The sequence below is a fragment of the Eumetopias jubatus genome, unplaced genomic scaffold (assembly GCF_037043125.1).
Source record: "Eumetopias jubatus isolate StellerSeaLion01/CBP00866 unplaced genomic scaffold, mEumJub1_p1.0 scaffold_15, whole genome shotgun sequence".
NCBI classification, from domain to species: domain Eukaryota; kingdom Metazoa; phylum Chordata; class Mammalia; order Carnivora; family Otariidae; genus Eumetopias; species Eumetopias jubatus.
Window position 1 is genome coordinate 71,159,649 of NW_028274821.1, and position 12,107 is coordinate 71,171,755.

Consider the following 12,107-nt stretch of genomic DNA (forward strand, 5'->3'; position numbering starts at 1 on the left):
CGAGTCACATCAGACATCAGGGGATCTTGCTAAAATATAACATACTCCTTAGGATTCCAAATCAGCAAAGCTAGAAAGTAATGTTTTGTTAACGTTTTGTTCCACATCAGACGCTAAGCAAAGATCTTTAGAGTGATAAGTGCCTACATTAAGCAAAAAAGATATTGGGGCACCTGGGTGGCTCAGCAGGTTAAGCGTCTGCCTTCAGTTCAGGTCATGGTGGCTCAGTAGGTTAAGTGTGGAAAACTCTGGTTTTTAACAATAAGCAGCTCTAAAAACTACTTTAAATAGGCTAACTACTGCTCTAGATTACTGAACTTTGTATTTATTAGAACCTAATGCTTCCATAAGCTTAAGATGTGGAGATAAAAGAGTACCTGAAAAAAATCACTCTGCAATCTCCCAGCAGCCACCCAGCTAACAGTAAAGAGAACTCATTACTTTAAGCTGCTGACAAAGATCGTCCTGATGTTGAACAGATTTGTCTCCCTGAAGCTACTCGTTGCTCTGACATCTCTCCCTCATGGTTACAGAGATCTGTTTAAACCACTCTTTCACATGATAGTCCTTCAAATACTTGCAACAGGCTTCCATATTTTATCTCCTCCTTCCATCCACCCATGGAGCCCAGTCCCCTTCTCTCATCCTCAGTAAATACCTCTGGTTCCCGTAACTATTGCTCACACACTTGACTGTTTATCTATATCCTCCTTAAGTTTGACACTCAGAAGTGGCCATGACAGTCCAAGGGTGCTCTACTTTTTAAGATATATTTATTTTTAAAGGACCTTTTGAAAATGAACATTCGATATCATTAAAAGACATGTTAAAGCATAACATTTGTATTAAAGATTAAAGAAGGATTAAAAAACAATTTCTAAAGATTATTTTAAAGAATGCTAAATGCAACATATAACACTACAAAAAAAATTCACTTGAATTCACGTGATCAGCCTCTGCTGATCTTAAGCTAGACTTTCTTAGAAAAAAGGGACCCACCTAAATGAAAAAGCAATATAATCCAGACAGGAATTGAAACTGCTCTCAAGTAGCGTTCAGTGCTTGCATTCCACTTGAATGAAACAGTCAACACATAGCCAACTACCAACGTCCAGATCTTAAATGAAATAGAGACACAGTTGTAAATATATACACATGAAAATAAACATATAATTATACAAAATCTGCACACATCTATATAGCATGAGAGCTATGGATACAACACGGATAAGATGAGGGTGGTGGTGCTAAATGGCATGTGTATAGGTTTTCCTCTTCTGTGTAGATAAATCAAGTTTTGAAATAAACAAGCATTTGAAATCCAGCACATGCAGCGATATTATTTAAATAGTCTTGCAGCGCCTGGCTGGCTCAGTCAGTGGAGCGTGTGACTCCTGATCTCAGGTTTTTAACAGGTTGTAAGTTCGAGCCCCACACTGGGTGTACGGATTACTTAAAAATAAAAATCTTAAAAAAGAGAAAAAAATAACCTTAACAAAAAAACGACCATATAGTTTTGAGATATATTGAAGTCCAAAAGTTATCGTATACATAAAGATGCTTAAGATAGAATATTCATTTTTAAGCTATGGACTTAAATTGAGAGCTTAATATGTGGAATTCTTCAAGTTTTCTCTATAGATTAATATTTTAAAGAGAAAAACAACAAAAAAAGAAAGCTTTCCCAGGGCGCCTGAGTGGTGCAGTCAGTTGTGCACTCTTGGTTTTGGTGCAGTCAGTTCAGGACTCATGGTTTCGGCTCAGGTCATGATCTCAGGGTCCTGGGATGGAGCTCTGCATAGGACTCCCTGCTCAGCATGCAGTCAGCTTGATTCTCCCTCTCCTATTGCCACTCCCATTCATGCTCACTCTCTTTCTCCCTCAAATAAGTAAATAAATCTTAAAAAAAAAAAAAGGCAGGAAGGAAGGAAGGAAAGAAAAAGAAAGCAAGCTTTCCCAAAAGAATCAGGTTAAAAGATTCCATCACAGCCTATGAACTATGTTTGTTAACTGTGAAAAGAATTTTTTTTTTAAAGCTAGCAAGAAGGCAGCCAGGTGAAGTGTGACCCCTAAAACAATCTAGGTAACAGATGGTTAACCCTAGTCGAGTTATGTGCACAGCTCAAAAAGCGTAGCTAAAAAAAAATATTACCAGAGAAGAAACAGCAAGAGCTGAGGACAGAGGAACCACCAGGGTCCCCTCCTCAGTTTTCCCTCCACGAAAACCAAAGACTCTAGCACTAATAAAACACCTGCACAGCCTATACAGAAACTCTCTAAAGACATTTACAAAAGATGGAAGGAATACATAACCTAGAACAATGTGAGCACCAAGAACCTATTAAAATAACCTGGGGGTGCCTGGGTGGTCCAGTTAGCTAAACATCTAACTCTTGGTTTCTGCTCAGGTCATGATCTCAGGGTCCTAAGATCCAGCCCCACATCAGAATGGAATCTACTTGAGATTTTCTTGCCCTCCCGCTCATGCGCACTGTCTTTCTCAAAATAAATGAATAAATCCTAAAAAAAAAAAAAGTAAAATAGGGGCGCCTGGGTGGCTCAGTTGTTAAGCGTCTGCCTTCGGCTCAGGTCATGATCCTGGGGGTCCTGGGATCGAGTCCTGCATCAGGCTCCCTGCTCCACAGGAAGCCTGCTTCTCCCTCTCCCACTCCTCCTGCTTGTGTTCCCTCTCTCGCTGTGTCTCTCTGTCAAATAAATAAATAATCTTTAAAAAATAAATTAATTGAAATAAAATAAAATAACCTGAATCTTGGGGGGAAATAGGCAAATCAAAACAAAACAACACCTGTTACAATGCAGAAAATGAAGAAAAAGAACTGAACTGATTACTACAAAAGAGGTAAAAAAAACTATCTTCTAGTTTATCTGGGTCATATCAATCAATAAAATAGTCTTTTAGGCTGAAATGTTCACAGCTTTTGACCGGAGACTTCAGCTTTGGAACTTTACTAAATAATAGTAAATTCTGAAAAAGGCTTTATAATATAAAGAAGCTCATCAGAGTATAATTTAGAATAATGAAAAGTGGATAACCTAATAAGTTCAACAATTCGGGAGTACAGAGGATTCACTCAATAAAATGTATGCAGCCACTAAAATAGGGTTTTTTAAACAAAAACTATAGTTAGAAACACTCCTATGATATTCTTAAAAAGCAAAATACAAAAATCTCATACATATGACATGACTATATCTACTGTGTGGCGAGAGGAAAAGGAAATGTACTAAGAAGTTAGCAGTTATATTTGGGTGGTGAGATTTTGGTTCTCCTTTTACTTTTTCTGTATTTTCCAAAGAGCTTTTAAGAAGCACTAATTCTTTTTATCATAGAAAGGATATTAAAATATTCTTCTGGGGGCGCCTGGGTGGCTCAGTTGGTTGGGCGACTGCCTTCGGTTCGGGTCATGATCCTGGAGTCCCGGGATCGGGTCCCGCGTCGGGCTCTCTGCTCAGCAGGGAGTCTGCTTCTCCCTCTGACCCTCTTCCCTCTCGTGCTCTCTCTCATTCTCTCTCTCTCTCAAATAAATAAAAAATCTTTAAAAAAAAAATATTCTTCTGGGACGTCTGGGTGGCTCAGTCAGTTAAGCGGCTGCCTCTGGCTCGGGTCATGATCCCAGGGTCCTGGGATCGAGGCCCGTATCAGGCTCCACGCTCAGCGGGAAGCCTGCTTCTCCCTCTCCCACTCCCCCTACTGTGTTCCCTCTCTGTCTCTCTGTCAAATAAATAAATAAAATCTTAAAAAAAAAATACTCTTCTTCAAGCAACTCCATAAATATCAAGAGGTCTTAAGCCCCAGATATATGAGCACATGGGTAGTGAGACCACAGCTGCTTCAAAACAGTTCAAGCCTGCAGAACCACACAAATTTAACCTGGGAATTCAGAGAATCTGAGGTAGGGCTGTAGAGCTCAAAACAAAATGAGTATAATAATGGTACACTTAGGGCGCCTGGGTGGCTCAGTTGGTTAAGTGACTGCCTTCGGCTCAGGTCATGATCCTGGAGTCCCGGGATCGAGTCCCGCATCGGGCTCCCTGCTCAGCAGGGAGTCTGCTTCTCCCTCTGACCCTCTTCCCTCTCATGCTCTCTATCTCTCATTCTCTCTCTCTCAAATAAATAAATAAAATCTTTAAAAAAAAAAAATAATGGTACACTTACATAACACTTACTATGGACCAGACTCTGTTCTAGTAGGATGGATTCCTACTAGTGTGTCCTTAAGAGTTTTTTTTTTTTTGTCTCTATGTTTAGCCTCTGAGCAAACCTGTTCAAGTATGAATTTTCTTCCAGCCATAAATCAACGAACCACAGTTTATATATAAGAGGTCATACTTTCTCAAATTTATGTTCTTTAAAACAATGTATCCTTCTCAATATAGGAACTCATTAAATCCTCATAACCCCAGGAAATAAGTATTATTACCTTCCCCATTTTACAGATGAAAGAAACTGGGACTTCGGGGCAGTGACCTGCTTAAGGTCACACAGCTAAAAAATGACAGAGCCAGGATTAGAACCCAGGAATCTGGATCCACAGTCTGCTTTCTTAACCGTGAGAAGAAAGAAGGGTGGTGCTAAAAAAATAAAGCTGAAAAGCTGCTCCAGTATTCACAAGCAAAAATAAAAACAGTCTGTTTTGGCAACTACAAATTGTTGAAACAGAAAATGATGCTCAGCAAATGGCGGTCTTTGGTGGGTATGCCATACAGGGGTGATCAGCCCCACCCCATGAAACATTTAGTCAGTAATTCAGGTAAGAGACTAGAAGGCTTATTAACTGAACTCCCAGATTACACAAAACTGGGAATAGGCAATAAAAACTGAGATGACTATAAGGATTCAAAATAATATTCTGAAGCTAGAAAATGGCTAATTAAAATAAGACTAAATTTACTAGAAAGATACAAAAATCTGCTCTTAAGCTCAAAACTCAACTGCACAAGTACTGAACGGGAAGAGGACAGCTAAGCTAATTTCCAGTTCAGTGGGAGTCAGGAGTATAAGTGGTGTGAGTGCCTATTAATAATGATCATATCAGGGGAAATGATTGTTTCAGGGATGTTTGCACTACCGAACCACAGCAATAAAATTCAGACTGGGAAAGGAAATAGAAATCACAACATAGGAGATACAAATACAGATGGGGGAGAAAAAACTGCTTAGCTTAGAAAAAGAAGGAAATATCAAGATTTGATAACTATCTTCAAATAGCTGGAAAAATGTCTTCTGGGAGAGGCATTCGCCTTAATTGCCTGTGGTCCTGAGAGCAGGAAAAATATATGGGAATTAGGAAGCAGCACATTTCAGCTCAATATGAGAATAAATTTTTCTAACAAACTACAGCTGTCTAAAAATGGAATGTTTTATTTGAGCAAAAGCTGTCAGGGATGACAAAGCAGGAGAGTCTGCTCTCAGTGAGAAGCTGACCTAGAGGATCACAAAAGGCATATCCTTTCAGACTTTAAGCCTATGTTTTCAAACTGATCTCCAGTAAGTTTCTCGTTCTTACCTGGACTCATAAGGAATCACTATCACCTACAGGGAGAGAAAAGACTTCATATTTCAGATTTTTTAAGGGAAAAGCATGGTCTAAAGAGAAGCACATATTTTCACCTAGTAAACCTAAAACTCATGGATAACCTCATTTCAGTTTAAAATAACCACTTATTAAGGGCGCCTGTGTGGCTCAGTTGGTTATGCGCCTTTTTTTTTTTTTTAAAGATTTTATTTTTTTATTTGACAGAGAGAGAGAGAGAGACAGCAGAGCGGGAACACAAGCAGGGGAGAGGGTCAGAGGGAGAAGCAGGCTTCCCGCCGAGCAGGGAGTCCCATCCCAGGACCCCGGGATCATGACCTGAGCCAAAGGCAGATGCTTAACGACTGAGCCACCCAGGCGCCCCGCGCCTGACTCTTGGATTTTGGCTCAGGTCGTGATCTCAGGATCTCAGGATCATCGGGCTGGGCACTGGGCGCATGGAGCCTGCTTAAGATTCTCTCCCTCTGCCCGTCCCCCACTGCCGCTCACAATCTTTCAAAAACATAAATAAAGATAAAAAATAACCACTTATTAAATATACTGCCCAATTCCACTTCTAAACTTGGTTTACAGAAGCACTACAGACTGTGGAGATATGAAAATGTTCACCATGGCAGCATAAAATATTAAAAAATTAATAACAGGACTCTTTAAATAATTATTTAAATAAATAATGGTACCTCGAAAAACTGGAATAATTATTCAGGCTTTCAGAGATGTGATGAATACCCACATTCAATGACAGTAAAAATGCATACACATATAAATTTATAATGGCGAAAATACACTTGCCAAAATATTTAAAAAATATTATCTCTGGATGGTTGGATTTCAGGGGGTAATTCGCTTCTTTCTGTTTTTCTTCAAGTGCTGAATTTTCTAAGATTATTATCTTTATAAATAGCAAATGTTTTTTAACTTAAAAAAAAACTCTTTTGGCCTATGGATTTTTTTTTCAATATTCTCAAGTGTCTCCTCAGAAAAGATTCACAGGATATTATCAGCTCAAAAAGTATGACCATTTGTAAGCACTTGAAATTTTTTTATTAAGCCATATTATACAAATTACCAATGTTTAAAAAAATATTTATCAGATTATCTAATACAAATTGTGAGCTACAATAATCTGATGGGAACACTTTCTAAAACATCTGGAAAAAAGTTTTTTATACTACAGTACTAAAAAGAAAGAATTTTATCTATAAGTGCTAACAAGGAAAGATGTCTGCAATACAATGATAAAGAGCAAGGTGCAAAATTTTTATTTATGTTACCAATTTTTGTTTTGTAAAACAAAAACCCTATACTTTATATATTCACATAAGCATACAAATAAATTTAGAAGGCTATTCATCAGTTAACAATAGTAACATCTACACAGTGGGAATGGTGGCAGAAAAAAGAAATTATTCACTTTACCATATAGACTTCTATGATGCTTAAACTGATTCTTTTTTTTTTTTTAAGATTTTATTTATTTGACAGAGAGAGAGACAGCGAGAGCAGGAACACAAGCAGGGGGAGTGGGAGAGGGAGAAGCAGGCTTCCTGCGGAGCAGGGAGCCCGATGCAGGACTCGATCCCAGGACTCTGGGATCATGACCTGAGCCGAAGGCAGCCGCTTAACGACAGAGCCACCCAGGCGCCCCTTAAACTGATTCTTACATAACAAAACATGTTTTACTTGATTCAGTTTCTGAAATTGCTAAATATTCTTTAAAATAACTTTTGTACCAAAAGTAAAGACTTGTACTTTCAGATTTCATACATAATTTCTAGGATGGATCCCTACTAGTGTGTCCTTAAGAGTTTTTTTATTTGTTTCTATGTTTAGCCTCTGAGCAAACCTGTTCAAGTATGAGTTTTCTTCCAGCCATAAATCAACGAACCACAGTTTATATATGAGGTCATACTTTCTCAAATTTATGTTCTTTAAAACAATGTATCCTTCTCAAAATACACATTCAATACTCACTTTAAAGCACCACTGTGTGCCAGATACCATATAAGACGCCCCATAAAAACTGGCAACATTTATTTAGCACTACACGCAAACTAATAAACAATCCAATTTCCTTTCATCTGGCTAATTAACCACATATGCTTTTCTGATTAAATAAAATATTAAATGCATTAGTAGACTTTGCCTTTTAGACTGTTGTATTTATCATCATGTGGGCATTAGCCAGAAAAATAACTTGGCTTGCTTCTGTTGCAGGTTTTTGCAAAACAGCTTCCTAAGTCTTACAGAGAGAAGAAAACCACAGATAACATACAATCCCAATTGCACAAATGTATAAATCTCAATCAGTGGTTCAGGTACTTCATCCTCCTTTAAAACAGCTTTATTCTAATTTAAAAACTATTCTCTTTTGCGGTGTGGCAACTTAGAGTCAAGAATCTTTTATGATCAAAGTCTTTGAGAAAGAAGCTAAGCACTGGAAATGTTTCTCTTTACTGATGCCAGGCGAGCAGAAACACACCTAAAAAAGGGTTCAGAAGTGGGATGGAGTGGGGCTGACTAATGTGCACTTCCTAAGAGCCTCTAGAGCAGCACTGACAAATACTTCGGAACTGCGTGAGGAACCTTAGAAATCATCCGAGCCAACCCTGCACTTCACATAACTGGAAATGAGTAGCTCAGAGAAGAGCCCTGGTCAATCCAAGATCACAAAACAAGTTATTGACAGAGCTCAGTTTGGAATTTACAGTCTTGGGGCACCTGGCCGGCTCAGTCAGAAGAACAAGCGACTCTTGATCTCAGTTTGAGCCCCATGTTGAGGGTAGAGACTACTTACAAAAAAATAATAAATAAATAAATAGAATTTACAGTCTTCTCACCTTTCAACCACTATTCTTCCTACTTCATACTTCTTTATAAAGTAAAATGGAAACAGTGGGGTCAGGGGCCACGGAGAAATCAAATCTATCACTACTGCAAAAACTGTAAATGGTCTCCAAATCTTCTAACATGTCTGAACTAAGGGAAAGGAAGATCAAAACACTCTCAGCAAAGAAAAGGGGTGGGGGAGGGGTGGGCATTAGCTTTTCAGTTTTATCTTGACAACTCCACATCATGGGAAGACGCCAAGGGCCCCAAGGACTGTATCACATGTCAGCATGGGGCAACAGGTGATTTTTTTGTGTGTGTGTTTAAAAATCACTAAGTCCATACAAAATTTTAATACATTTTTAACTGTTTAAAAGAATTACTCATACCATAAATTACTGGTCTTTACTTGTAAGCAGGACAGAGTGTTAGGAGACTGAAGAAACACAAAAGTGAGGTGAAGAGGAACTGAACTAGAAGGATAAACGGGCAAAAAAGGAAAATACAGGTACTGAAGCCACTACAAAGGAAAACTATTTCCAAGCTACTTGGAAATAGCTGAATAGATACAAAGATAAAGGAAGAAAAGAGATGGGGTGCCTAGATGGCTCAGTCGTTAAGCGTCTGCGTTCGGCTCAGGTCACGATCCCAGGGTCCTGGGACTGAGCCCCATATCAAGCTCCCTGCTCAGTGGGAAGCCTGCTTCTCCCTCTCCCACTCCCCCTGCTTGTGTTCCCTCTCTCGCTGTGTCTCTCTCTGTCAAATAAATAAAATCTTAAAAAAAAAAAAAAAAAAGAAGAAGAAAAGAGATGACCAAGGTTTCTAGATGACTAGAATCCAAGGGTCTTTGGGGAAACATGTATGGTTAGTCCAGTCCTGATACTCTTATGTTTTTTCCCAAATAATTAAAATCAATTTTTATTTTAAAAAGTTAAATTAAAACATTTAAACACAATATAGTGGGGGGAAAACTTTTATAAATCCTTATCAAAGGTTACTCAGAATTTTGACAAAAGGACTTCAACTGCTGATAGGTCCGCTGAATACCTGTCCTGACAGTATAAACAGATCAATCTCTAAATCAATCTTTGATTTAGAGATCCTCCCTCCTTCACAGGATAATCGTGAGAATAAGACAACACCCATGAAAGCACCTAATCCAGCGCCTGGCACGTGATAGATGCTTAAAAGTTGGATCTTAAACATATGAATTGTCAGCTATGTGACTTTTCTCCCTGCCTTTCCCATCTACATCCCTCTTTAGCGGCAAGCTCAAATTTACAAGTTGTCTAGAAAACGGACTCTTTTTCAATACCAGGCAGCTCTGCTTGGGCTCACAGAACCACAGCAACAGTGAAGTTATGAGATAGAAAAGTTACAGAGTGGGGCCCTTGCCCAGCCACCCGACATTCCTTCACTTCATGTCAAGCCTTAATCAGCCCTTTTGGCTGAGAGCTGAGGACTCCCTGTCTGTTTCCCAAGTACACCTCTCCCTGCATCCAACCACCCACCCCTAAGTGCTGCTACAAGAAACCACAACTGCAAGCCTCATTTCTCTCAAACTCTGATCAACCTAGGGACCTACTCGTTCAATTTAACCCCCTCTACCACTCCTACTCACTCCTAACTCATACGGTTTCTGTTATAATGGCTTTGTTTCCCACCCCGCACTCCTCTTCTCCCGTGCCCGTCACTATAGCCAAACAGCTGTTTCAAGGCTTTTAAAAATCATTAATTAACTTGACCACCCTAACCCCCGCTCCCCGCCACAAAATCAATATTGGCCCTTACTTCTCTTCCACTCATCCACAACTCAGATTAGGGTATTTAAGTAAAATACAAAAATGAGGGTTTCTCCTCTGTAAAAACACATACAAAACTACATACATTCAGCTCCAGGCACTTCTTCACTGGTACTCAAATTCCTCATCTCTTTTCACTGAGGGTAACTAGCAGAAATGCCCCACTTTCCACTAACCCTGCCAATTTACCCATGTATTCAACTTCTCACTACAGTATGAAATTACGCTATTCACATGTTCGATCTTTTATTTTCCAATTTCCCAGTTTGGTGGATACCCTATTTGGCCTTGCCTACAATAATTTATACTAAATTGCAGTATCAACAGTCAAAATGTCAGCAGAAACCATACATGTGCCTGCCTCTGACAAGACTGAATTTTTTTTTTTTAAGATTTTATTTATTTGACAGAGAGAGAGACAGCGAGAGCAGGAACACAAGCAGGAGGAGCAGGAGAGGAAGCAGGCTTCCCGCCGAGCAGGGAGCCCGATGTGGGACTCGATCCCAGGACCCCGGGATCATGACCTGAGCCGAAGGCAGACGCTTAACGACTGAGCCACCCAGGCGCCCAAGACTGAATTTCTCAGAATCAAGTCATAGTATTTATAATTCTTAACAGCATACAGTATCCTGCCTTATATGAGCCATTCAATCAAGTGAACTGTGCAACAAGATAAAGGAGAAATAGCACTGAAGGTATAAATAACAGGGTAAAGGAGCTGTGGCATACTCCAAAAAAGTGAAGCGTGGCTCTCTTCACATTGTTTGACTTTGGGACTATCACATTTTCTGTGCCTAAGAAGCCTCTCCTGAAAAGTGGCAGGCATCTGGCAGTAAAAAGTACATTAACTCTGGGGTCTCTCCCACCTGACAATCCAGCAAGCCCTCAGAGTTCAAATGTCATTCCACATCCCTCCTTCCTACCACAACTGAAATAGCTCAGGCCACTTGGAGGCCAAAGCTCGTCTGTCCGATCACATAGGCAGCATCCCAAAATTATGGATGAGGCACTCAATACCTTGCTGGCCCATGACGTGTGTGTGTGTGTGTGTCTTCTCCATGAGAATATGTTCACATACAGTTATATGCACCTTGAAGACAAAGCCTGCATCTTATTCCTTTTAAACCCCTACACAAAGCCTAGTATCCATCAACATGTTCAATCACCTTTTAATGGAAACTGAGAGATGGCAGTGATAGAGCGAGAGAATACAGGAGTTCTGGGGTCCATCATCACTTTTTTTTTTTAAAGATTTTATTTATTTGACAGAGCACAAGCAGAGGGAGAGAGAGGGAGAAGCAGGCTCCCAGCTGAGCAAGGAGCCCGATGTGGGACTCGATCCAATCCCAGGACCCTGGGATCATGACCCGGGCCGAAGGCAGCCGCTCAACCGACTGAGCCACCCGGGCGTCCCCGATCATCACTTCTACAAATAACCTTGGCCAAGTCAAAAGCCTGCTTGACACATAAGGGGAATTATTTTGCAACTTGACGTCAAGGTGCACTGAACACTGACAAAAGTGAATAAAATTTTAAATGGTACTGTTTATTGACAAATTAGTCTTCTTATGCATTAGATATCCACCTGTTTTTAATAGTCCTCACTTAAATAGTTGGGTACTAATTGGTCTGCAGTCTAGTCTGAGCTAGGAAATGTGCTACTAGATTATCTTTGAAATCCCTTCCAATTCGAAAGCTCCCTAATTTTCTAAGAATAAACTCAGGGTGATCCAAGAATCACACATCTACCTCTCCTTCACCCAGTCTGCTTGAGTAATCCAGGCGGGAGGCGAGGTACTGTGGTACAGCTTTCCCTCCACAGGTGGTTCCCAAAAAGTAGACTGTGTGGTGGAGCAGGCCCAGGTCCTTCTCACTAAGAGTACTGAAATCATCCGAACTCAGAAGCGGCCCCGGCCTTTGA

The 12,107-nt window shown here is 40.0% G+C and overlaps 1 protein-coding gene across 1 annotated transcript in view; it reads right to left on the reverse strand.

Moving 5' to 3' along the window:
- Nucleotides 1–12,107, reverse strand: part of TMEM245 (transmembrane protein 245) — a 100,998-nt gene that overhangs the window by 87,752 nt on the left and 1,139 nt on the right. The window contains exon 2 of the mRNA XM_028108739.2: nt 1,000–1,117. Coding sequence (XP_027964540.1) covers nt 1,000–1,117 — 118 coding nt within the window. The remainder of the gene's footprint in view (nt 1–999; nt 1,118–12,107) is intronic.